This window comes from Paralichthys olivaceus, chromosome 4 (genome assembly GCF_024713975.1).
Source record: "Paralichthys olivaceus isolate ysfri-2021 chromosome 4, ASM2471397v2, whole genome shotgun sequence".
Classification (NCBI taxonomy): domain Eukaryota; kingdom Metazoa; phylum Chordata; class Actinopteri; order Pleuronectiformes; family Paralichthyidae; genus Paralichthys; species Paralichthys olivaceus.
The window spans coordinates 8,848,209-8,875,836 of record NC_091096.1 but is presented as its reverse complement, the minus strand read 5'-3'; the positions used below and the strand labels follow the sequence as shown (position 1 = coordinate 8,875,836).

General features: G+C 40.3%; 1 protein-coding gene across 4 annotated transcripts in view; it reads right to left on the bottom strand.

Annotated features, from left to right (window-relative positions):
• frmd3 (FERM domain containing 3) overlaps positions 1-27,628 on the bottom strand; it is a 48,609-nt gene that overhangs the window by 19,324 nt on the left and 1,657 nt on the right. The window contains exons 2-10 of one of the 4 annotated variants that reach the window (XM_069523585.1): positions 13,753-13,857; positions 12,423-12,465; positions 9,665-9,743; positions 6,512-6,609; positions 5,528-5,651; positions 3,349-3,436; positions 1,956-2,044; positions 1,587-1,650; positions 1,128-1,163 (exon numbers count right to left, since the gene is read on the bottom strand). In XM_069523585.1, the coding sequence (XP_069379686.1) occupies positions 1,128-1,163; positions 1,587-1,650; positions 1,956-2,044; positions 3,349-3,436; positions 5,528-5,651; positions 6,512-6,609; positions 9,665-9,743; positions 12,423-12,465; positions 13,753-13,857 (726 nt within the window). Of the gene's footprint in view, positions 1-1,127; positions 1,164-1,586; positions 1,651-1,955; positions 2,045-3,348; positions 3,437-5,527; positions 5,652-6,511; positions 6,610-9,664; positions 9,747-12,422; positions 12,466-13,752; positions 13,858-27,628 lie in introns of all 4 variants that reach the window. The other 3 variants (XM_069523584.1, XM_069523586.1, XM_020103470.2) reach the window with 3 other exon arrangements.

Here is a 27,628-nt window from a genome sequence, read left to right as displayed (position 1 = left end):
ATTCATAAGCAGATAGCTGTAAAAAGAGATTTGCCAAAATGTAGTTTGGATTCTTAAACACCTACAAATAGTATTGTCTTGGTCTGTTAAGCTCCATCAGAAGACCCAAGCTATTGGCTGCTGCCCCAGAAGCTTATTCGTAGGCAGATGATAGCCAATGGGCTCTGGGATTGAGGGACTACTGATGGGACAGGGGGACTTCATGGGGACTTTGGGGATCAAACAGAGTATAACTAGGGCAGTGCCCCTCTTGCCACCTCTGGCCCACGCTGCAGGGAATATAGCTACACAGGACGGGGATATCAATCATCACTTTAGAGAAAGAACCGGAGGTTTTTACTGACAAACGTTCAAAGTAGCTGCAAAGAGCTAAATAGCTAAAAATGATTAGATGAACTGAGAAAAATGTTGATGACAATTACTGTTCAAAATGAAATGATGACAAAACAACACAAAGAATGAAATGATGATGAAACAACAGTGAAAGATGAGAACTTTTCCTCCAGCTACATGGAGGAGGAGGTGAGGTGAGGGCAGGACTGCAGGGAGAGGTTCAAATTAAGGATTTAAGTAAGACTGTTATTACTTGTGTTTTACTCACCAGTGATGACTATGTTTACACACAGAGAGAAGAGACAGAAACACAAAGATAAAACTGCATCTTCAGCCATTCATGAGTTGCCACACAGACAAACAGGCAGACACACGGACAAGTTAAGCGGAGATGAGAGAGCTGCTTTAAGCTTCTGTAATGAAGAGAAGAGTCATGAGATTGATTGTCTGATTGGATGATTGACTGGCTGATTGGTAGATTAAAGAGCAAACTGGACTGAACTATTTTCAAGTATTTTTCAGTTTTTCACACATGTATGATGCATGATGCATCTAAATTGCTGCTCAGAATCTACCACAGCTCCAGACTGGATGACAAACACAGACATGAAACATGTGTCCCAAATACAAGACACCTGCTCTTAACATGTTTGTTTTCCTGCGTCCAGGAGAAATTTAAATTTAAAAACATGCTAACACACGTTAACAACATGGTTGTAGTGAAGGGATCTCTTATTTGGGCCACAGCTGACGCACAGTGTGAGTTATGAGGAGGTTAGTCGTAACACACCCACCATCCTGTTACAGTGAATCCTGCCTGTTAAGGAGATCTGAAACAGCGACACACATACACAGTGTGTGTGATGGCGGACCAGATTACAGAGACAAACAGTAACAGTTTCATAGCACGTTTTCCTGAGGATGAAACATCACACGCATGAAGAGAGGGGGGAGAGAAAAGGAAGGATGAAGGGAGGACAGAAAAAATGTGTTGTATAAAAACAGTCACTAACACAAAACTGGATCCAAATGACAAAAGACGGTAACTGAGTGTTTGAGTCAAAGTCATGGTCTTTCAGATGAAGTCCACAATTATTAAAATTCAGGATTTAACAAGTCAGTACGATGATGATGATGATGATGATGATGATGATGACAACATCAGTACAAGAATACACAATTCATCATGGCGGTGGAAACTACACAACACGTTTTGTTTATTTAGCTCTCACACAGGAGGACACGACACTCACCTCTTTCTGGATCCCTATGACGTAAAAAGTTTTTCCTTCAAACTTCAGCTTGCTGACGTCCACCCTGCAAAGACCCACAACTTCATGAATGAGGAAATATCCACAAAACCAGGGTTAAGAGTTCTGTAAAGAGTGAATTTAACTATTTAAATGTTTTCTTTTGCTCTTATTAACAGTGAACTATCAGCACATTTACTCAAGTTCTGTACTCAAGTACAAATATCATCATTTATTCCATCTAAAACATATTATTCTAATGTCGGTTAAAATAAAGTGATGATTATATGTGATCATTTGCTTTAATACAGGCAACACATTTAATTTCCGTCCTTACGGGTTTAAATTTCAGACTTTTGCAAACATGTATACCATTTGAGGAGGTGGATCCTCTTGTTTCCCTGGAACACCACAAACCCTGTGGCTGTGAACCCGAGAAATGCTGTAGAGCCTGTAAAGTCCTGAAACAGACACACACACACACACACCCAGCGTGAGAGGCAGCACATGGCATTATGGGATACAGGTGGGGTTTAACAGCAGGGGAGCAAGTGGGCCGTCAATAATCTCCATGGTAATAGCACCTACACAAAATCACCTGTTTGTTTGAAACTCCAAACCAATAATTTGTAGAAAATAGCATCAAGATCAAGGAGCAGAACAAACACAACATGAGACTCAGTTTGACATAATGAGAATAAATGGAACAACAACTCCAGAGTAAGAGATCATCTGTAGATCTCCTCTTTCCTCTCTTTCTCTCTGTACATCATTCATCTTCATCGTCTCAGATCTGCACGTGCATGATCCTACAGCTCCAGCAAAAATAGCCATATTAAAAACAGCTCCACTGATGAGAGGGTAGCAGATAACAGGGTTCCTGTTCAGCAGATTGAATTTAAATATCATTTTAATCTGCTTGCTCAGGTATGCTGGTTCATGAGAGTGAGTTTCTGTTTCACTCTGACTGTGGGAAACATGAATGAGTTGTAAAATACAGTTTTTTTAAGATTGAATCTGTTCCATCTTTCAAAGTAGTGAAAGAGAAACTACAACAAATTAGAAGTACGGTGAAGTGTCCAATGAACCTGTGTTAACACTGTGAAGCTGGAGTCAGTGACATTGACTTGTTTTGGCCAATCAATAATATTGATTCCTGAAAGTGATTTGTTTTCTTTGCTGATTGTTTACCAGGATAATGTTTCACAGACATGTAAGTGCTCACTATAGGGTTCGGGTCATTGACCTTCCTGCACTCATTAAATCTTTGTTTCTTCCATCTCCATCATGCTCTCCTACATGACCTCTCAGTTTTGCAGAAAAGCTTCTGTCAGTAAAGTTGATCATGTTTATAGTTGTAAGTTCAACATGCAAATAAAGGGCAAACAAGCAAAGGGTAAAGAGGACAAGTGAGTTTATGTGTGTTGTTGTCAAACTCTCCACTGGAGCCAGAATTTTCCACACAAATGCACAAACAACTACGTTGAGTATTTGAACGTGTAAACAAATGGCTGCAATTAAAAAAGATATATTTTGTTCACTTGGCTCTCAGATTTAAATTTTAGAACATAAAATACAATGAAAAGAAAAGGTGTAAATTTGCTCATCTTGTACATTTCCATTATGATTTTATTACAGTAATATTAGTAACTATAATAAACCGTAATGATACTAACAACGACAAGAAAAAAAATTGCCAAAGATTTGCTCTTTAATTAAAGAAACCATGTCAATATCAATAGTGGACAGTCCTCCCTAACGTTACCTTGCATGGGTGAGGGTCAACTCCATACGTCTCCAGGCTGTGAGCCCTTTGGAGCATGTTCAACTCTGCAGACGCAGCACTTTGGCCCCTGAAACCAAGGAGAGCAAAACAAAGGTTTATCTATGGATAACCACATTGCCACTGTTAATGTATGTCTCTCTATGTGTGGCTATGAAAACCCAACAGGTATGTTCAGGATTCTATATTGATTTAATTGATCTGTTCTAGAGTCCTCATGAATGAAAAGTAGATCACTCAGATTCTGGCACCCAAACAAAAGGTTTTCACTCATACGAATATATGTAAACAACAAGTATAATGTTCGATGTCTTTGTTTAGCCTACATTTGGAGAAAGTAAGTAAGTAGAATTTGATGGTATCAGTTTCTGTTTGCCAAGTACTGATCAACTGTGATGATTCTCAGGCGAGTTTGAATCTTTTTCTGCTTTAATGTGAGAATTTTTGGATGTTTACTTGCAGTGAACATCTAAAATATTGACATCCTCTGAAAGTCACAGTGAATCTAAAAATACGTGCACCATGTCTGTGTGCCTACATTAATTGCCTCCACGGCCTGTAGATCTCCACCACTGATGCTGCTGCAATTGCTCATGTTGATAAGTGGGCCAAGCTAAATAACTATCTTCCATTTCCATTTTCAATCACACAGAATGTCTCTGCACCTTCCTTAAAGTTTGAAAACCTCTAATTTATAGGCAAAGTTTTGTGTTGAAATCAAGTTACTTCAAAAACTAACTTGCCAAAAAACAGTTTTCAGCCCTCAGTGATAAAGAAGGAGCAGACTTATGCAGAAAACCCACCAATCAAATGAAATAAATGTCTGTTTGTGTTTCTAAGAAACAAACATCAACAACTGTCCTCTAATGATTTCTCAGTCACCATTTAAAACTGAATGCATGGCCTTGGTGGTGGGATCACTTGAAAATAAGCTGTAGATAAAGTGACGGACAAGCACAACGCCAGTGTGTCTGAGATGGATATTATTGTTGTGTACAGGATATTTTCTTTATATTTAACTAATTAAAGTCATTACATTTTGCCAGGCCTTTGATCATCTGTTACCATTTTGCAGAAACAGCCATATTAACAGAGGCTACATGTTTGGTTTTGTTAGGAGTGTTGATGCTTTCATTAGAGTAAGTGCTGCAGCTGACTGATGTACTCTGCTACTCCTATAGACGTATAAATCAACATTTAAAGTGCAAACGCTTAATCTGCAAATAAGCACATAGAGGAAAGTGATGAATCCATTGAATTAACTTATTGACTATGTAAATAGAATCATACATCCATTTGTATATCACCTGAGGTCACTCTCTGCAGCTCAGTGCTAATCTACACGGTGTTAATCCTGTGAGTCGGACCCATCGGGGGCAGGGGGAGGGCATTTAGCATCGTCTTCCTCTGTGCTGTGGGACACGACGCATTCGTCTTTGATGTTTTATAATCGCTGTAAGTGTGACGGGCACAAAACTTCACATCATTACTCAAGAGCCGCAGCGATGGTGGAAATAACCACAAACACACTAATGGATGGGGTTTAGGTGATCTTATGACCTTGGATCATATTCTAATCATTTTCTAATATAGCACCTCCTCTTTAGTTTTTAATGTATTTTAGATTCAACAGCCAAGGTTCAGACGAGGCCCTGCAAAACGAATAAATAGATCAATAGATTTTTGGGATTGTCATGGTAGTTTCATGTGACCTCAACGATATGCATGTTTCATGGTTCAGCTCATATTTTACTCTATCCATCCAGCAAGGTTGATTTCCATCAGAATTTAAATTCTAAATTTAAATCCTTTATTATAAGCGAGCCAAACCAGGCGTAAAATAAATAATTCATGCTCATTCATTTGCAAATTCATTTCAGTGTTTATTTACTTTCAGCTGAATCTAAAGCGAGACACCTTCTGCAATGTAATGACGCACAAATCACCAAATTTTGTCTCAGTCACAGAAAGCACTTTACTGACTGCAAAGTAGAACATTGTCTCCGCAGTCTGTTCTTTAAAGCACGGATCACAGGAACGAGCATCCATGCCTGTCACAGATATCAAACAGTAAACTGATAACAAAGACGCCGCTCCAGGCGACACACAGCCCCACCACACACACACTCACAGACACAAACATACACAGACACACACTTACCTGAGCTCATTCTTATGTATTTCCATAATCTTCCTCTCCAGTTTGAGGGATTGTTTAGGGAACAGCTTGAAGTCACTGATGTAATCTGACGGGTGCTCCTCCGGGTCGTAATCCCCAAGTTCAGCTGAAAGAAGAGGGTAAGACAATGTCAAACTATTTCTTTAACATATAAATGTATTTTTTTTCCACAAAATATACTCATTTGAACCAGATAACTCTAACAGAAAAATATCAGTCACAAAGTTCTCTCTTAAATCCACTCTTAATTACTAATCATAATAGAGGTTAAATCAAAAACGTGCCTTGAGTTTAATTAAACAACAATACTAATCCTCAATTAATTTTCCAGCTCTATACTCAACACCCTGACAAAATGGGACAGGGACTTGCCCTCGTTAAACAGAATTAGCCAATGTTGCACTGCTGTCACACCCAGGGTCGAGATAACTCTCTGGGGATATGAACCAATCAGAGCGCAGTTCGGCGATATGTGTATCAGCCACATGGGCTCAATTATATGATCCAGCTCAGTTAATTCCTTTCTTAATCCATGTGAAAGCAGGTGGCTCTGTGCTGTGATTCAACATGAAACTGGTGCTGCTAAATGAACAAAGATCCTTATACACACATCTTGTTGTGAGCAGACAACTGGAGGAAGTAATAACTGTAACACCTGCAGCTTCCTCATCAGTGGTCCTCAAATATGCAAACGTTCCAAAAAAGTCCTAAAATAAGAACTGTCAGGACATGATGGATAAAAGATTTACAGTCAAAAAGCAAAAAGAAAAAAAATAAATAGAGTGACAGTTAATAAATTGAATTAAAGTATTGAGAACTGTGACTTAAGTATATGAATCTGCCACGGCTCATGAATAGTTTGTAATAGGTGTAAATGTAAGAAATAAAAAATAAATATAATAATCATTTGAAATCATTCAAGATTCATCCTGTACCCAAAATAAAGGGGTTGTCATCAGCTCTCACCCTGTATGATGCAGGCTCCCAGATATGCAGCTTCAGCAAAAGGACAAAGGAGGCGACCATGGTAGATGTCTCTCTTCAGCTGGAGGTACAGGAGATACCTGGACACACACACACACACACATATACATATAGTACCACTTATTTGCTTTAAAATGTCTGCAATACTATAATAGTTGAAGTAGCGTTAGTGGTGGTGAAATATGTACAAAATGTTATTTGGATATATTTCATTTGCTTTCCTCACTGCATCAAAATGTGCATTCAATATTTAATTTGTAACATAATCCATAATTACTTCATGATTAATACAGTTAACTCAAATTACTGAGAAGAAGTGTTGTGTCACCATCATGATATTGTCACATTAAATCTTTCCACAGTCCTCGATAGCATTATAATTTGTTGCTATGGCAAGTTGAAACAAGAGTATTGCCATGGAAACAGCTACCGTATAGCTGAGACTGGTACTGTAGTTACTATGGAAACCGACTCAACGAAGAAGAGTTTAGGCATGCTGCTGACGTGCTAATTTGTTTTGCATTATTAAGGAGAGAAGAAATGACATGGGTGCGGAAATCGTAGACATATGTTGCCATGGATACAGATGAGTTTCCAGATGAGACGGTGTCTGCCATTAAAGTTGTTTATGAACTTGAGTGAGAGAAGCAGCAAGAGGAAAAGCATGAAAGCCTGTTACAGCTGAACAGTTTTACTGTGGTTGCAGTTATATGTAGTTTTTTTTAATTGGCCTTTAAATGACACGATGCAGCGATGCACATATAAAACTGTGTGAGTTGTAAAAGTTTGTCCCTTTCTTTTTTTTCTTTGTCACATGCTGAACCCCCTCCTCTCTTTCCTCTCAGCTTATGTATCCTTTCCCGCACTTTTGCTTCGATCTTACAGGATGTTTTATGGTTTTACACACGTCTTGTTTTATGCATCACTCTGCCTTTTATATCACTCCACTGAGCTGTCTGGAGTTGTCAGTAAATAGACAGAATCTGAACAAATTTATTGTACATCCCTTCTCCTTACTTTTTGGCTCTTATCTTTGTCGCACCCTCTCTCGTTATGCTTCTCCCACTCTGTGCTTAATTGTTCCCAGTCTCATGTATGAGGTTTGATTAGTATAGATCAGCAGCGTGCTGTACACTGTGGAATCACTGCAGGTTACATCCCTGTAGAACATGTTTATAGTTGGACTAAAGGACACTATTCAGGAAATTTTTACAACCTTATTACCATCTTGTTTTCTGCATTATCTGTGTGGTATAGTTAGAACATTAGCTTTAAGCATGCACTGAGACTATCTCTGAGACGGATACTGGTGCGTGAAATTTGTTGAAGTTTGATTTGATTTAAGGCGACTGTTGGGCCTTGATGGAGGTATGAGCGCTGAGTGCAAGTCATTGCCTTTTTGACGATTGGAGAAATATCAAAACTAACTTAATACTGAGCTCTCTGACTACAGTTCCTTCTGAACTCTTAAAACTCAGCACACATGAATTTCTAGGTCTCATCAATAGAAGTCGGTAGTGTAATGGTGCTCGAAGACTTTGAAATAAAACCTAATGAACAGAAATGGACACAAAGGGGAAACATAAAAATACAGTCATTTCAAAGTGTTGAAATGAAGGAGCAGGAGAATGAAACATTTAGAGATGCATGACAGAAATTGAAGGAGGCCTCAGGAAGAGGGCAGCTGAGAAAACAGAGGAAAAGAGAGTAAAGATTTACACTAATGACCTTGAAGAAGAAAAACTCCTTTTGGTAAAAATAAAAGTTAAAAGGTACAGGGAGGTGTGGAGAGACGACCTGAGGGAGGAGAGAGAGCTGTAGTGGTGGGGAGGAAGACGGAGGACAGAGAGGTACACCAACAGATGGGAGGGAGGAGATACTGCAGGGAGGAAATTAAGGAGAGACAGAGGGCGGAAAAGGATGGAAGAGAGAGAAAGAAGGGAAGTGAGTGATGGTGATCGATGGAGAGAAGAAGAGATGTTGAGACATGACAGCTCAGATGGGGCAGAGAGGCGTCCTGCTGAGAGAGCATCTCACTGTGACTGAGGTGTGTGTGTGTGTGTGTGTGTGTGTGTGTGTGTGTGTGTGTGTGTGTGTGTGTGTGTGTGTGTGTGTGTGTGTGTGTGTGTGTGTGTGTTAGACTATGCCAAATTGATTTAAAAATAAGTGTTTTAATGACATCTACCAAACAACAGTTGTTTTAATAAAGCAAACAGTTGGGAAGAGGTGCTTGGAGAGCTCATACCTCCACCAAGCTATCCCACCACGATAAGGAAAGAGAAAAGCAAATCTTGGATCTGCACATTAATCCAGATCCACTTATTCCTTGGGTAATGCTCCACCCCCTCCACAAAATTTCATGAAAATCAGATAAGCAGTTTTTGCAGAATCCTGCCAACTATCAAACAAAAGAATGGAGATTTTATTTCTGGATGTGTTTAGATGGAACCTGTGTAATGTTTTGCAGAAACTCACAAAGGCTAAAAGTTAAAATAAGTTTCTTACTGGCAGAAACACTTTCTGGCAACAAAAGTACTTGTTAAGGTTCTTGAAAAGGTTTGGGTTAAAATAGAACCGTTCACAATGTTAAGCACATGCAAAGTCTTTGTGGCAGGGAGCCACATGCCGGTCTGCCACCGTCACAGACAGCAGCAGCTGAGTATCATTGGAAGCTGGCAGCTGAGCCGAGACCACCACTCTGTATAACTTAAGTTACACAATACTTACCCGAGGACAAAGTTGGCTTTATGTTACATCTCGGTCAGATCACAGAGGAGCGGTCCACAGTTTCTCATTAATAACAGATGCCTGAACATCTTTTCTTCTTTTATTTTATAATTTTATTATGTAGAATTATTATTTATCAATATTATTTATTTTATTCTGTTGTCTAACTAAAATGTTAGTGTTGATTGTATATTTTTTTTATCAGCTCAACTTTTTTGGTTCTTATCTTTTTTATTAATGATCGCTTTGAGATGCATAAGTGTAATATTTTTTAACATCAATCACCTGTAAAGCACTCTGAACTGTATTTGATTTGCTTGAAAATTAAGGTTGATTGATCTCACCAAAACTAGCGACTTCTTGTTCTTTGCATCAGGTAAACCATCTGTTATTTGTGTTAGGTTATACCTGGTAAGCTCCTCCTTGATTTTCATGGGCTCGTTGGGATAAAACTTCATCCGGAAGCACATAGTGTACGGCTGCTGAGCTGCTGGAGACAAGAAGAAAAGAAGACATTGGAAGACAGTGAGCAAAGTTTAGTCATTTGCAGAAGTGAAACATGTGGGAACGTTGTGATAAAAGAGGAAGGGAACCAGAGGCAAAATAAATGGATTTAAGTTGGAGAGGAGAAAGAAAAAGAAGAGGAGTAGAGGAGATGAAGGGGAGCAGGACCATGAGGATTATATACAACTGAAGAGAAAAACAGGGTGGACATAAAAAAGACACCACTGTAAGTCTCTGATACTGATTAGTCATTTGATAATTACAGTAATTAGTCATCACACACACACACACACACGCACACATACACATACACACACACACACTTGAAATGAGGTCTGTGCCTTTCCCTTTGATCTTAAGCTTAAAGCATTTCATTGTGTGAAAATAATACAGTCATCTCTCTCTCTCTCTCTCTCTCTCTCTCTCTCTCTCTCTCTCTCTCTCTCTCTCTCTCTCTCTCACACACGCACACGGTAACATGCAGACAGCAGTGAACACATGATGTGAATGTTCATGTTGGTGTATGAAGCATGAAGCTAAATGCTACAGGGGCTAGTTAACTGTGATTCTATAAAAAAAAATAACATCCATTTGTTAGAAAGGAAAATATCAAGACGTTTTCATTCTACTTATGGTGAAGATTCTGTAAATTCCAGAGAGGCACTGAGGACTTCACACCATGTGTTGATCAGGTTCATACATCAGATCAGATCATTTTATTAATGTCTCCATAGACTCATATTTGCAAATCTGTTTTAGGTTTCTTTTTTATAACAAGGGGTTCTTTGTGGACATCTCTCAGACACTCAGGGATTATTGAACATATACTATGTTTGTATTCACTGTACTCATGGCATGTATATATGGGCTGTATAAACACAGGAAGAAGGTATGGATTATTGTCAGAGGAGATGCTAAAAGTATATGCAAAGTCATCTCACGGTGACAATGAGTGTAAAGAGGACATTGAGGACTGAACTGAGCCAACGAGACTGAGAAGAAGGAAACGGGGACATGGAAGAAGAGGAGGAAGAAAGAAAGTATGATCTGACACAGGAGCAGAAATCTTTACAGGGTGCCCTCTCCACTCTGTATTTAATAGCAGCAAACCTCTGCAGTATTATAGAGCCATGAAAAACAGCACTCATCTACATAATACATGTTGAGCAATATGAAAGATGCAGTCCTCCCACCCGCTCCCAAAGAACTTGAGCTGCTGATTTGCTCCGGCTTAAGGGACCAAGACGCTTTTTCTCAAAACATTTCGGGAGAAAGTGAATTGGCACAATAGTATGCACATGCATGCACACACACACACACACACACACACACACACACACACGAGCAAATGTGACGTAAGCCGGGATGCACAAATCCCAAATAAAACACCAGCCACATCCTAATTTGAGATAAATCCTGCCACAGGGTGAAGCGATGTTTCATTACGACTCCATTCCTCTCTCTGATCTCTTTTTCTTTCTTTCACTTTCTGTCAGTCTCTCTCATCTCAAACTGTCTCTCCTGTCAACTCTCTTTTCTCCCTCTATTCTCTCCAAATCTGACATTTCTTCTTCAGCCACATTATCTGTCACAGCCTGCTCTCTGAATCCCCCCCTCCACATTCTCATCATCACTCTTTTCTCTTCCATCTCTATCTCAGCCCCCCACCCCCACCCCACCCCACCCCCCGCCGTCCCGTCCTCCTCCTCATTCAGATGAAGCAGAATTCAGCGCTAATAGCTCCTTTATTAATTTACAACAGGGCACAGAAAACAGGGCAGTCATTAAGAGGGTGAGTGGATTTCAGACAGAGACATGAAGAGAGTGAGGGAGGAGAGGAGATGGGACAGAGGGGATGATAATTGCAGAGTGAGAAACATAACAGTGGAGGAAAGAAGAAAAGAAAAATGTGCCAAAATAATATATAACAGTTCTAAGCATTACATTTTGCTCTTACTTTTAGGCCTGCCTTATTTTTTATGAGTTTATTTTTCACACTGGGTAATTTTGCAGTTTCAGCTATTTAAACTCGATAACAGTCAAAACAACTGTTAGAATGAAACCTTGCAGCCATCTTTATTTTCACAAAGCTTACATGTGCAAAAAGAGCAACGTTAGATTTATCCTCGATTGTCCCCCGAGTTTCCAAGAAGAGAACTAAACATTCGCTGCAAACAGCCCATTCCAAACAGGCTGGTTTAGAACGGGCACTGGAAACTTCACTGAGACGAGATGCAAGATGACACCGGGCTCAGTTCCAAAAACCCAGCTGAAATAATGAAACAACAATGGGGAAGAGTAAAATTTAAAATTTAATTTTAGCATTAAGTCTGTATCCTGTCATTGTCGATGGCCATTAAAACTTCAGTTCACATTATGTCACTGTATGTCACTGGTGTAGGATCAAGGCCTGAGGAAGATTTCTCTTCAATGCTACCATGAAATGCTACACACATCCATATCATTTTAAATTCCCTCATTGTGTAACCAGTTGTGTTCTTTTAGAGCTTGACCCCTGCAGAGTGAAGCAGCTCTCTGGAGAAACAATCATATACACAAACACAAATATAGACACAACAACGTGAACACTCACACACACGCATGCACACGCACACTGATGCAAAAACACCGAAAAACAAAGAGGAACAGAAACAACACTTACACTTCATCTGCCTCACCACGGGCTTATTGGGCTCCAGCCAGTGCTGAGAGAGAGACAGAGAGAGAGAGAGAGAGAGAGGGACAGACAGAAAGAGAGACAGAGAGACATTTAGACCCAAGGGGAGATCAGTTAAAATAAAGATGGGACAATTTCAATGAGCTCAGATGAACTCGTGCATTTCCCTGATAAGAAATCTCTTCATGTTTCAGATGAATAATTGAATGACACATTTAAACTCAGCCGTGTGCAGCAACAGCACATTACAGACGATAGTACAGTCACATCACAAAATAACATGTCTTCGAATGCATCATGGGATATTAAAGTATTTCCGTTATCTCATTATACATACACATCATGATCTGACTGAGGTGAGCGAGCCTCATGGTTTTTTACATCTGCACTTAAAACACATAAAACATAATACTTCTGTTTTCGTGACTGCACACTATGTTTGATTTGATTTTGTGTTGTAAAACCTCTTGCTGATATTTCCTCAGTTCATTGTCATTTTGCTTTTTAAACGCAGCGACAGTCGAGGCCAGCTTGAGACAGAGCATCTGGTCCCTCCTGTGTGTGTGCTGTTTGAAATATGAAGACCGATCTTGTTGTTATTTGTCACTTGAACTTGTAAGAAAATGTAGTGACTGCCTCCTGACTAATATCCAAGATTACCCAAATGCTTTTGCAGAGGTAACAGCCTGGAGGACTGTTAGAAGACACAGAGCTGAGAGGAAAGCTGCTCTCACTGGTCTGGAAGACGGGAAACGCTTCTGCTCAATTTGATACTTCCTATGAAATATTTCATGAACCCCCAGTTCAAACAAAACTTGAAAAATACATTAAGAAAAATGTAATTTATCTTACTTTAAGATAAAATAGGAGTGGATTCATCCAGTTCCAGGGTTGAAATAATTATAAGTCACCTCGGAGGAAGTTATGTTTTGGTTTGTATGTTTTTAAGCAAGATTACACAAAAAACTAAAGGACAGATTTACAGATTTCCAATTATTTGTTTAGTCAATGAAAAGACAATTATTTGTCAGCAGTTTGGTTGATTGTTCAATTAACTCTTTAATTAGCCAAACAATTACTGATTACAGCCTCTAAATTACATGGATTTTTCTCTGTTTTGAATAATTTTAACTCTCTGTGTTGGACTGAAACTACAAAACAAGCTATATGGAGTGTGCAGGTCATAATGGGCTTCTTTCCCTTTCTGCCTCTTTAAATGACAAATCAATAAATAGAAAAAGCTATAAGTGACAGACCAATCATGACGATAATAGAGCTTCGCTGCTTTTGTGTGTTGCCTGTGTGTGATAGTTACCCTCTGTTTCTCGGGGTCCACATATCGAATACCAAAGTAGTCTTTCTCCAGCAGGTTGTAATGGTTACATACATGGTCCAACAGGAACTGGCCTTTGGTGTCTCTCTGCAAAGAAATCAAACACATGTAGTACATCAATGCAGGAAGTTCTTTCAGGTCATTTCAGTCAGTTCCTTTCATCGAAGCAGTCTTTCCATTCACGCAGAGAAAATGATAAGCTGCATCTGAAATCGTCAGCATCACAGAGAAAAAGTCCCTCATGGGTAATAGTTAAGTGACACACATGTATCAGGATAAAACATGATGTAAAGAAAAATAGTACATCAGCAACTTTAGGGTCTTTATGTAATAAAATATCAGGGCTGGTCATATTCCAGACTCAGCCTCCTCATGCCAGCAAATTCAGTGTGTATGCAGTTTTTAAAGCCACTGCAGACACTGAGAGATCAATAATCACTTTGCCTTTATTACCTGTTCCTCAGTCAATATTCACTCATCACGTACAGATTCAAAGATCCTTGATCACTTCGCACAAAATAACACACTGGCAAGTCTGTAGGCCATGATTAGGTTTTGTACTTCAGATAAAAACCAACACAACAAACTTTAAGAGAAAATAAACTAAAATGGAAATGTTCCTGCATAGTTTGTTCTGGAAAAGAAAACGTATTTAATGACGTATTTTGCAATTATAAACATAAACACCTATACCGATATATCTGTGAAAGCCTCATTATTGGCAAACCAATAAATTAGTGTGTGTGTGTGTGTGTGTGTGTGTGTGTGTCTGCTGTATAACCTGCTGATGAAGGTGGATTCTGTGCTCAGTTAAGCAGGACTGATTGATTCAGTAGGAAATCGTCCGTTTGCCCTTGTTGGGATTTACTCCCCACAGGGGACATACAGAAATGTCATGCGCGCGCGCGCACACACACACACACACACACACACACACACACACACACACACACACACACACACACACAATGTTGTCTTATCATGACTGGTTTGACATACTACAAACTGCAGGAGACACCTCGTACACACACTCACTCTTTCCTCTAACACCGTCACTCGTCCCTGCAGAGTTGAAAATTGATTGAGAATGAGGTGGAGACGCTCCCAGCATCTCCATTGTCTTCTCTTTTGTCAATTGGACTTCAAGTCAGCAGAGGTTGGTATGTTTTCTTCTTCAGAAAGCAAGCTAAGGACATTAGCTCTGTCCACTAATTGTGTGTACAGACATTTGCAGCTGATATGCACCAGTGAGTGAGCGCTCTTACCTGGATAAGCAGCTTGTTCAACTAAGGGAATCTCAGATGGACACTATGTTCCTGTCCTTATTCATCTCCATGATGGTATTTACAGCAAAAGAGGGCAAATTAACATCTCAAGCGAAATAGAGCTCTGGAAAAAGATGAGGAAGATCGTTTCTCTCACATTCTGTCACATCGCGTTGATTTCCCACCACGTCTTTTCAGTCCACTGACTTTCACACACTGTTAGTGCTCTGTTCATTCACAAATTCATCACATCTGGCCAGTCATCTTTCTGCCAGATATTACCTGAACCAACTCGTCCCTGGATGCTGCTGCCTTCATGTTTATATGGCATATATTTTGTTTAAAAAAAACATGCTTGCGTGAATGCAACACCAAACACACAAAGGAACATTTTCAAGCGCACAGAACAGTATCTGAAAGTGGAAAGACATTTTAGTGAGCAAGCATTTCTGCTCCGGTGGATACTGGTCTGTGCACTTGCAGAGTACAAGCGCTCCCTTACTAGTATACGGTTTTGCACTTGCAAATTCGGAGACTTAATACACACCACACATTCCTTTCAAAGCTGCTGTTGTGTAGATCAGACCTCCACAGTCTTCAGGATGTTTGGGGAGATTTATCTGAGACTTTCCATCTTCCACCTGCTGTATACAAAACCAGCAGCATCTGGACTTCCTGTCCTCTTTATAACCAAGTTTAATGGAGATGTAACTGATACCACTCTCAATAAATGTTATATATTTCTGACCTCCTGCAACTTTTAAAGCTACTCAGTTTATGTTGAGTAGTACAGGAAAGACAATTTACAAAATGTGTTGCTTGGAGGCAGAGACGTCCTGCAATAATTATAGGATGTAACTTGAAGTATGCTCATTAAAAAGTCCATTGCGACTGCAGTGAGATGCAGATTCTGAAATCAGCATCGTTAAATGACCCTGTTTAGTTGATCAGATCTTACATCACATCTTGTGTCCAGTCATCTCATCCTTGTTCCTGTGCAAACCCATTTAGTGAACACTGCAATCTCTCATCCAGGCAACCTTTGAAACAAATGTCTTGGTGAGTCACGCTCCGTCTCTCAGTAAACAATCTGTCATATGCAGAAATTGCTGTAAATCTTAGGTGTCGATGGAAGAGCCAAACAAAAGCGAAGCTATTTTCTGTAAACGTCACAGCCACGTTTCAAAAACAGCACAGTGAGGAGAACCAGCACTGAACACAGCAGCTGTTTTATGTGACACACCAACCACAGCAGAGAAAACAGAGTAACATTCATTCATGAACGACACACAATTGTAAAGTAAATTCAGGTCAATGCAAGAAGAATTAAAAATAAAACATGTGCCATGTACACAATACACAGGGGTTCACAGGCTGATCACACACTACACTGCCCACATTATCATATCAATATTTAAACAATCCTGGTTCTTCTTCCTCTTTGACTGTCAGACACAAACAGGACACCACTGTTACCATAACGGCAAGCTGTAATTGTAATGTTTTCAGTGTTTGGGATTAAAATAATGTGATTACTTGTGGTAAGGTATTACAATTTGAAATGTTGGCGCTGCCACGATCGTCATAATGACACAAACCCATAATGTGCCATGCTAGCTGTCTGTGCAATGCTAAATGGAAGTTCACAGCAAATAAACTCAACACAACTCGCTGCACAGCAGGTTCAACAACTGGACTGGACCATAGACTGTAAACATGGACGACAAGAAAGTGAAGCCGAAGCATGTTGATGGCCACCTGGCTGCAAATGTGGGTAATGAATCCCACCTCCTCCATGTTAGTGGGTGGGACATGGTCAAATATAATTTGAGATTGTTTTCCAGGTTTCCCTTTTTTTCCCATGAGTTGGTTTTGATTGGTTATTTGATTCTTTAAGAACGTGGTAAAACATCTTGAAGAACTGTTCAGGCATGTGTATCAGAACTTGCTGCTCCATCTCCTGATCTCTACTGCGAAGACTCTGGCTCCAAATGCAAAAGATGGCAGCTATCGTGATTCGTGTCTGTCATATTTTTGCTTAATTTCATGCGAGGAAGTGGAGACACTTTTAAAATATTGACTGTAGTGGAGAACGGGGGCAGCTTATATTCCAGTGTGGGATATAAATGTTGGATGACAGAGAAAACTGAAAATCGGTGGGTGACATACGTGGCTGTGTTGGACTTCAACTGTGAGCATATGGCTCTTTGTTGGAGGCAGCACTGCCTACCACTGTGGACCTGGTACAAATCAAATACATTAAGAAAAACCCTGTAAGAGACAATTGACTCATTTCTATGATTATGAAGCAGGCTTCTATACAACTGGAATGCAAGTCACTGAGGCTAATGTTTAGCAAGGTGCCGATCATTATGTTTTTAATCAAATACGCTGCAATGAGAGGAAGAGTTGCTGAGTAATACTGTGATTGTTTGTGTGTGTGTGTGTGTGTGTGTGTGTGTGTGTGTGTGTGTGTGTGTGTGTGTGTGTGTGTCATGGTGGGTGTAAAGTCAGTCTCTGTCTGTGGAAGCTGCACATCTCCATCAGCATTTGTGTGTGTCTGTCTACATGTCTTTAGGATTTTCCGCTGATCCATGACAACAGTGTTACTAAGCTGATGGATCTGAGGAGTAAACAAACAGAAACATGTACAGAGGGAGGAGAAAAGTAGAAGAACACAGAATGAAAACAGCCACGCTGCCAGTGGTTTCTGGCCAGATCATCAAACGACACCTCTCCTCTGTCTGGTTCTCAGGGCAGACACTCGCCGGGAGGAGAGAGGCGAGCTGATGCCAAGAGCGAAGAGAGAACAGACCAGACAGAGAGTGATCCAGGGCCAAACATGCCGAGAGGCTGAGGGAGGGAGAGTCGGCAGAGACAGAGCTAAAAAAAGAGAGAGATTGAAAGATAGACTGAGACGAGTGAAGAGGAGAGGAAGAGACAGAGTGAGTGAAGAAGAGAGATGTAAAGAGTCTATGTCATGTCCAACAAGGGCTGAATACATATTTCATATATCCAAAGGCTGAGCATTAAAAATTAACCCGGTCATCCTGTCTCTACATGATCTCACCTAATGACGGCAAAGTGCTCTCCTCTCCTCTCTGCTCTGCTTCAACACACAGACACATGCACAGACTTTAAATAGAGCCTCAGTGTGGAGTGTACTCAGTTTAGCAGGAGCAAAGTGCACTTTGATGTGTGTGTGTGCGTTCCAGTAAGTCTATCCATGCTCGGCCATTTGTTCTCGATAAAGCTATCTCCTTAGAGCTGGCCGAGACCAGATGCAGAGTTGCAGACCGACCGAAGAAAAAAAAATAGAAGGAAAAAACAGAAAACCATGCTGAGTATGAAAAAACACACATACAGTTAATTATTTATTTCTACTGCAGTTGTAGAAAAATGTCAAACTTGGTGAATTCAAGTAAAGTTTGCCCACATTTGACAGCTTGTGTGTTTGTTTCTGCCCAAAACAACAAACTGAACCAACTGTACAGACATTAGCTGTAAGCTAACTCACAGCACAGTCATTCAGAACGGCCCATGGAATGACCCAAATCTGCCTGTAGGAATTACATATGTACATTTATACAACTAAAGTGCAACAGTGAAGACATAAGAGGCGAAACGATGCTGAATATAACATAATAATTAAATGTTGTGAAACTTGCAAATTGTTGTCGACATCGGAATAAATTGTACTAATATTTTTATTAGTGAAATGATCATTGACAGCGTGTTTTTCCACCAAAATATCTGATCTTGTCATTGAGTTCTTATTCATCGTAACTTCAAACTCCGGCTGCCTCTCAAACTCACAATCCAGTTCCGTCTGAACCATGGTCTGAACACACTCACACAAATTCCTATTGCAAAATGTCACGTCCTTGCTTGTTTTGCAAGAAAATAAGAAATTGTGTGAAATAATTCTGGAAAACAAGGTAAGAAAACTAAAAACAAATTGATCTGATCGTATAAACTTAGTCGCATTCATCCATTCACACAGCACAGTAATATTGGGTTCTAGGGATCAAACCACCAACCCTCTGTTTAGTAGACCACCCTCTCTACCTCCTGCCCGATTATATACATAATATGTCATTTCCAGGTACCATTCTTTATAAGACAATGAATTAGCAATTTTTTTCCTGACCCTCAATCGTTAACGTCTCATGACTTGACGCCCACTATGAGTCAAGCACTAGGACCCCGAGTGCCCTGGCCCACTTAAACACCGTTTGTTGTTTAATTAATATGCACGCAAGCTCGATTATGACTGGACCTTATCCACTTTGATTCATTTCATGGCACGGCATGTGTAATTGGCTGAAACGTTGAGAGGAAAAGGAGCATTAAATTCCTGTGATCCCCCTGTGAGGAAGCCAACGCACTTTCTGTTCACGCAGGGAGAGAAAACAGGGAAGTATGGAGTGAAAGGAAGGTAAAAAAAAAACACATCTGCAAAAGAAGAGGAAATAAAATAATAATTATTAACGATTCTATTTAATTTTTAATATATTTGTTGAATTATTAGCTAAATACCAGCACGCTGCAACCAATCAGCTGCAAGCCTTCATGCAAAAGTAACAGGAAGTACACGCGATGTGGACATGTGTATGTGCAGAGTGAAAGTTTGAATCAAGGATCAAGGAGGAATAGATTTGCTTCCTCTCTGTGTCAGCCACTACCTGGTCCTCTGCATGGTGATGGTCATTTACAAAGTATCTATGGAAACAGTTATTATGCTGGATACCATTAGTTCACAAGGAACTTGAACAGGCAGTCCACACTGAGTTTGACTTTCACATGTGAAGAACACAGCAGGAGGGTGCAGGTCAGACGCGTTCACAACAACAGGATAATGTCCAGAAGGCAAAGGGTGGGCCCTTAGTAGAGCAGGCAGGAGACAGAACAATTCCTCTGCGGAAATATCATGATTTTATTTACAGAAGATTGACTCTGGTGTTGGCCCTTGTTGTTAAAAACTCTGGATTTCATTGTCGTTCCAAGCTGACATGCCCTATAGGGTCTGCTTTATGTGAGGCTCCTCTAATTCATTATAAGGTAGTTGTATTCATTTTGGGGTTTTCTCTTCAGTTTCACATCCATCAGGTGGACAGTTTACTGGGGCCTGACAGGAAAGATTCTAGAAAATATCAGGAGCAACTGACTTATATATTTGATATTTGCTTTTCTCAGTGTTCAGTGCATTTGTAAAAGCATCTTGAGTTAAGGTTTTACCTTTTTTCCTCCATGTCGTGACAGATTACATGGCTGAGCTAAATTGTGGACTACCTGCTTATTCATTGTTTTATTTATTCATCTCCATAGTGCCACATGTATTCTCTTTTTATTTGACATATCTCTTCACGTCATGGCACTCCTTAAACTCCATAGAAAATAGAGTAGTGGCACTTAAAAGATTTATGATCAGCCCCTCTTTACCGCCACACAAACCAATTTAAAAGCCTGGAGGCTGCAGTTAAGGCAAATGCTACAATCACAGCTTTTCTATGTCGCCACTGTTGCTGCTCTTTAGGGAAATGGGGATTTAAGATGCTTGTGGACTAACTTGCCAATTCTTTGCCAATTAAGAAGAGTGTGTAAGCAGACATAGTGGTCCTATTATGAACGGTGCCAATATTTCTAAAGCCAGTTTGTGTTTACCACCCAAAAGCTGAGCCCTCGAGCCAACAAACGGATTGATCCAGAGGCTTGACCAGGATGCGAGAGAGACAAATCAATGTGCAGGACATTGATTGGCTGGCTGTGGGAAAAGCAATGCATAGGATCAAAGAGAAAGGGATCTAAGTAAAAAAAATATATTTTTTGTCTTTTTCTAACATATTACCCCTCTATCCAGTTTTCATTTTAATTTCTCTTTAAGGAAAAAGTGTTTTACACTAATATTCATACATGCACGTTTTTTTACCAAATAGAAAACATTTCCATAAATATTTCACAAATTTCACCAAATTTCTGTCGGACATATTTGGTGTGTTTGCTGTTTTGCAGCACAGCAATGGACTCACCAGTGGGCTGTTCTAAAATGCATGCAGGGAAAGCTCAAATACAATATATTAAAACTGATTTTTAAAGTAAGCTAAAGATTCAAGATGCAAATAAAGAGTTAAAAAGAGTAAAAAGAGAGAAGGACATTTTGTCTATGAACTGAATTATGGCTCATTTCTAATTTAAATTGAGGAGATAAACCTTTTTATAAAAGAAATGCTTGACGTCACCACCACCATCATCACCATCCGTCTATTTAATATCCTCCCATCATCACACCATCTATCTGCACATGTTTGATTATTAATTCCATCCTGTCTCTGTTTTATATATGAAGGAGAAGATTCAGCAGTGAAGAAACATGGTGGGACGTCATATATTAGAATGGAACCCATCACAGCTCCAGTAAGTATTGATCTCATGAGCTGCATTAGAGTGTATTATGTTCAACCTCTTGAACCGCTGACCCACAACAATAATGGACCTTTACCTGGAGACTCTGCACATAGAAGGATTTTTCTTATCCTCAGTTTACCATAGCCAGAATGGTATGGTCCTTGTGTTTTCAATTATTCTCAAATTCTAGAAACGAAAACGCTGATCTCAAAAACTACTTTTTGGATTGCCATGAAAGTCTGTTTAGACATTCCTGCTCCCCAGAGAATGTTGTAATAACTTTGGCTGTCCCCTGCCTTTTTCTCTAGCACCAACATGAGATGTTGTTTTTGTTTAGATTTGATGGATGGCCATAAAATTTGCTATGGAACTGGGCAAAGGTATTCAAGTTCCCCAGAGGATGAACAGTAGCTTTGATGATCATCTGACTTTTCATCTGGTGCCACCAGCTCTAATATTTAACTTTTGTGATACTTTGGTTTATAATTAAATACCCGTAAAAATCCCATCAGCCTTAGTTGTACTTTTTGTTTTTAATAAAATACTTGGCAAATGTTAGCATACCAACATGTATATTAGCATTTAGTCCGTACATCCTAGTCAAGCTGCAAACTTAAATAGCCTACACTTTTATAAATAATATTTTAATACATTTTATATTTTTCAGTCTGTTTTCTTGTTCTCGTGCCTGTTTGAAAGCTAACATATGCTATGCTAAGGTGATTATACTTGTTTGCTCATTGAATGTTGACATCTGGTATCATTGTTTTTCTTCACATGGGATTAAAACACTCACTAGTAACCTTATAATTGGAATTATATTAAGTGGATAATCCCTCAAATCCCTGTGAGCGACATTATAACTGTGACTGTGACCTTGTCCGAGTCTGGAAGGAGACTCGTCAATGATCTTGTCATCACCTGCACTGCTGCACACACGCTCACATGCACACATAACATGCGCACAATGCACAAATCATCACACTTGGTATAAAATATGTCCTATGCACATATAGGCACAGCTCATGTTCACAGCCGGGCACACACCCTAATAAGCTTAGAGGTGGAGCCGTAAATCATCAATATATGGAGCAGAACCACTTTCTATTATAATTGATTGTCATCCCTCTCACTCTGTGTAGAGCTGGACACTCACTCACAGGATGATAGGAGAGTAGAAGTGAGATGATGATGGCATGACGCTGTGGCTGCAGCCCTGACGTTATGAGTGTGTGCATTAAAGCAGCTGTCTTATCTGCGAACCGCAGGATGTTGAAAATATGAGTGTGAGTCTGTGTGTGTATATAGAGGAGAGTGTGTGTCTGGCTTTGTTTTTGTATTTGCATGTTTCTGGCACAAATAAGTGTTTCTCTGTCTGCATGTGTTTGCTTCTCTATTTCAGTAACAGTATAATGCCATGAGCAGTGGTAATGCAGCACATTCTCACACAATGATGATGTATTCACACAAACATCAGCTTCACATGGCATCACTAATCTACACCCTTCTCTTGATCTGTTTATATTCAAAATGCATATATACCTAAACACAAATGAGAATATCGACGCAGATGTCATTGAACTGGTGTTCGAACTACACCAACTATGTTTGGTTCCAAAAGCTTTTCCAAAAACAGAAACGTTTCTTTTCGGTGCAAACACATTCATACATGTGTTAATTTTACCTCCGCCATGGCCCAACAGACCCCACATTTAAATACGCTGGATCTGGATTTTTATTTGGATCTGCACCAACTACACACTCATAACATCAGTCCCCTGAACATGCCTGATTCATGAATAAATCTCTGAGAAATCAGTGAAAATGTTGGAATGCACTCCAAAATTGGGGTCTTTCTTAGGTTGTGCACCACCCCTCCACAGGAAGTAGTTTTTGCACAATCCTGCATAGACGTGTGTTTGCAGTAGTTATTACACAACCTGGTGGTGTGTCCTTCAAAAGGACAATCTGATGCTGAACTGTCCTTGAGCAAGACAATGAATATCAATCAGGCCCACATTTCACCTCTGACCCATTTGAGACTTTCCCCGTCTTACTTTCTCTTATCTGCTGCTAACACTTATCTCCCTGCTGGTTTACTCTTTCCTCTCTCTACCTTGTCATCACCTTCTTCAAAATCCACCTGCTCTGTTTGTCTCATTTCAAACGTTTCATGTTCAAATCTGCTTAATCAGTTTTTTTCTCCACCGCCGTTCCACCTCATTTACCCTCCTCTTTCTCCACACACCCTTTTGATTTCTTGCCATCATCCTCACAGCTCGCGCATTGCGACCCACCAAGTCATTTATTTCATCTTATCAACCATCTCTTTTTCTTTCTCCCCCTCCCTCACCCCTTTCGTTTGATGTTTCCGTCCCCTCCTCCTCTCTAGTCTGCCACCTCATGCCTCGGCCCCCTCTCAGTTGCGAGCAAAAAATCAAAAAAGGGATTATTTCTTTAGTCATCTTCGGAGGAGCTTCAAAGAGGCACCAAGTGGCATAAGAATAGAAAACAGATACTATTTATAACTTGCTCCAAAGAATGCCAACCACACAAAACAATAGCACTGCACACATGCACACAGCTAATTACAGCCACAAAGTGAAAGAGCAGCTTCACCTCTGCTGCACAGTCACTTCGCTCCTTGACCGGGTATAAAGGCAGTTGCAGTGACAAACAACACCGGCGTCCACATGCATCTTTAAATAGTTTGTATTGGTGATGTATTGAACCTGCACAAGAATAGAAACAGTGCAGTCAGTAGGATTCATTTCAAGCTTTCAAAAGTTCAGGTTATTCAAGTTATTTTGGTGCCAAGCAGAAATTCCAGTTGTGGTGTAATGTCCGTAATTGCAGAACTTTGGCTCAGTGGCCACTTATAAATCTTTAATGCAAGCTAGCCAGGGTTACCCCACTGTCCAAACACACACGTATGCATGTGGATACACACAAACACACTCATAGAACAGCGCATCTCTGACAGCTGACTGATGTCGGCCTCATGAAGAAAAGTGATCTCCCTTAATTATACATGATGTGTCACAGAGAAGGAGGAGGGTGAGAGAGAGGGAGAGAGAGAGAGAGAGAGAGAGAGAGAGAAGGAGGGAGGGGGGAGAAGATATAGATGAGAAGATGTAAAAATAGAAAGTGAGAAAAGGTGTTCAGGGGAGTAAATATGAAGCTGAAAGTGGAGCAGAGAATAAGTGGGGGTGAAAGAAAGAGCAGTAGAGCGGGGAATAGGGACGATAAGAGCTCGGAGGAGATGAGAGAGGGAGAGAGGAGGACGACGGATGGGAGGATGAGAGGATAAGAGGAGGAGGATAAGGGCATAAAGATGAGCTGAAAGCAGAGTTGGTCACTGTGTATTGATCTTGACACGTATGTCCTGCAGCAGGTCTGACTTAACATTACGACTAAACATGAGAGCAGCAGACTGGATACGCTCAGCCCCCGGGCCTGGAGACTGACACACACACACACACACACACACACACACACACACACACACACACACACACACCAACGGTCTGCTTTAAAACTCACTTGCTCCCAACTCCTCTGTATTCATATGAAACCCTGTAAAATTAAATAATAAAGCATATTCTGGAAAAAGGATGTGCTGTGTTTACACTTATTTTTATTTCTCTTGCAATGTTAGTTTCAAGTAATGACATTTTGTAAATGTTATTTTTGAACCAAAGCGTTTTTATATAGCTGGCATATCTGGTCAGCATAAAACTGATTAATGAGCTGTATGTAAGGAAACAGCTTCATTTACCGGTTAATCCACCATGTGAAAATGTGACCACAAAAACTTGCTCTGATGAAACAAACTCCAAGAAAGGAACTATTTTACATATTATACAATGACCTATTCCATCATTCCAAGTAAAACTGCTTCCTTTATTGCTGTGGAAACAATTATCGTGTTTCTCAAAGATATTTTAAGTCTTTATTCATTGAGGATAATCCATGCGGCACAAAACATCATGCCCCAATGGAACCTGGCTAATGCACCCATGTTTTATGCAAAGTCAAGAACTGACAGCTTAGTGTAAGGTTAAAGGAAATAAGGGCGCTCGCAGACCCACTTAAAGCAAACTGTTCACTTGTGCAATTCAAGAACAGTTTTACCACATGATTGTTCATGATGGCGTTCAGTCTTTGGCATCATCCTGACCTATATATTCTACAACACGGAGCAGCAGAGCAGACACAACAGGAGAAAGACACATAGGGATAATGAAGAAAGCAAAAACTGAGCAGATAAAGTGAGAGGTGGAAGTCTCCGTACTGTGGCGAGAGAAGGAGTGGTGTTGTCGAGCGGCAGAAGTGTAGCATGAGGAGCACAGGATGTCATGAAATATGTAGGAGGGAGCAACTCAGCACCGGAACACAAAGCCATTAAAGAAAGCCCCTGGAAAATGCAGTCAGCTAGAAATATAACTGTCCATTTCCTTATCGCACTCAGATACACAGACACACAACTAAAAGCCCACACACCTTCATATTCACAAGCTTGCAATAGTGTGTCTCACTTAAATGTCCTCCGACGGGTACACAGAGTTAAACACACTTTTGTGCTCTCGGAGACTTCAGCACAGGTATACACGTCTGTGAGCACAGAAACTCACAGAAACATTAACAACCTCTCTTCTCCCTTCCCCCCTTTACTTTCCTTGCTGTGCACTTAATGGTGTTTGGTAAATCATTGATTGGGCACATGTAGGAGATCGACGGGACAGTTAGTCTGACATGCAACGAGCGTGTTCGCTCTTTCAGGGCGACTGACAACTTGTTTTGAAGACGGCTCAGGATGAGACGAGCTGCGTTCACTCATCGCTGCTTCTTAACGGTAATCAACTCGCTGTGTTGTCAACAAGCTGGTGCTTTGAGGGATTTGGTGCATTGCTGGAGACAAGTCATACTCCATAGTACTGCACATTTATATGCACTGTCCTTAATTAAACATGTGAGTGTGAGTTATGGGAGCAGTCTTTGGCAGATTCACAGGATATTACTTTTACATCTCTGGCAGCAGCTGCACCTTTGGGCTGGAGGGGCCCAGGATCCTACACTGCAGGCCCACAGGATCTCATTTGTTTGTGCAAAGTAAAGAAACTCATGTTTTCCTTTGTTCCTTTGTTGAGGCAGTCAAAAACAGTTTCAATATCAAATCTCAAATAAGTCAATAGAGCCAGGAATCCTTCCACCTGGATTTGCTTCACGTCTGTTTTCATTACCTGTACATCTTCTAACTGGTTGGACTTAGGTTTTGAGGTGGAGGCTAAAGTTAACCCAAGCAGCAGAGATCCAACACTTCATGTCTGGTCAGAGATAATGATCTACAGCTAATTTTGCCAGGATAATTATCAGAAAACCACAGAGCAGAGCTGCAGTTCTGGGAAGGCAACTTCACAGAAGCCACTCAAAAAGGAAAACAGCAGTTATTGAGCTGTAGGCCGCATGTCAGAGATCAACACTTTAAATCAAAGTCTAATCCTGTTCAGATAATCTCACACCAACGCTCTGATTTTATACTAGAAGTAAACTAAGAACACAACTTCCCTCTCAGGAGTCTGCGTCAATGCAAACATCTCTGAAATAGATGCTCCTGCATGTTTCATTCCTTGCTTGGCACACTGGGATGGATTATAAAGCTTTTTTTCCAGAGATGAACTCTGGAAAATGTCCGGAAAATTGGGCCCTGACATTTTTAGGAGTTTGTCAGGAGAGGGGTGGGGCCTGGGTGGAGCTTGCAGGAAGCAGGACATGGTGTAAAATTGCAACTTGCATGAGAATTTCAGCATCTGTCCTCATCTCTCCATTCACATCAGCAACTTTGTCGTTTTCTTCTTCATGTATGCCACCTCCTCTTCCAGTTTCCATCATGTGTTCGAAATATCATCAACACGCTCAATTTCCCACTGTGGATTCTGCTGCTCGGATCGTAAATGTTCTCATTCGTAGATATTCCAGACATTTTATTCTGCGGAAAATATCCGAAGCAACTTTCAATGACAATTCATGAAAAGAAGTACCTTTGCAGTCCAGGGGTTGTACTTGCTTTGAGTCAATAAAAAAGTACTGTAGCTCACTGAGTGATTTTGAATGAAAGAAAAGATTAAAAATGAATTAAAACTCTCTTGTGAGCCTGTTGTCTTTCCCTGTTGTATTCAGCATTTATA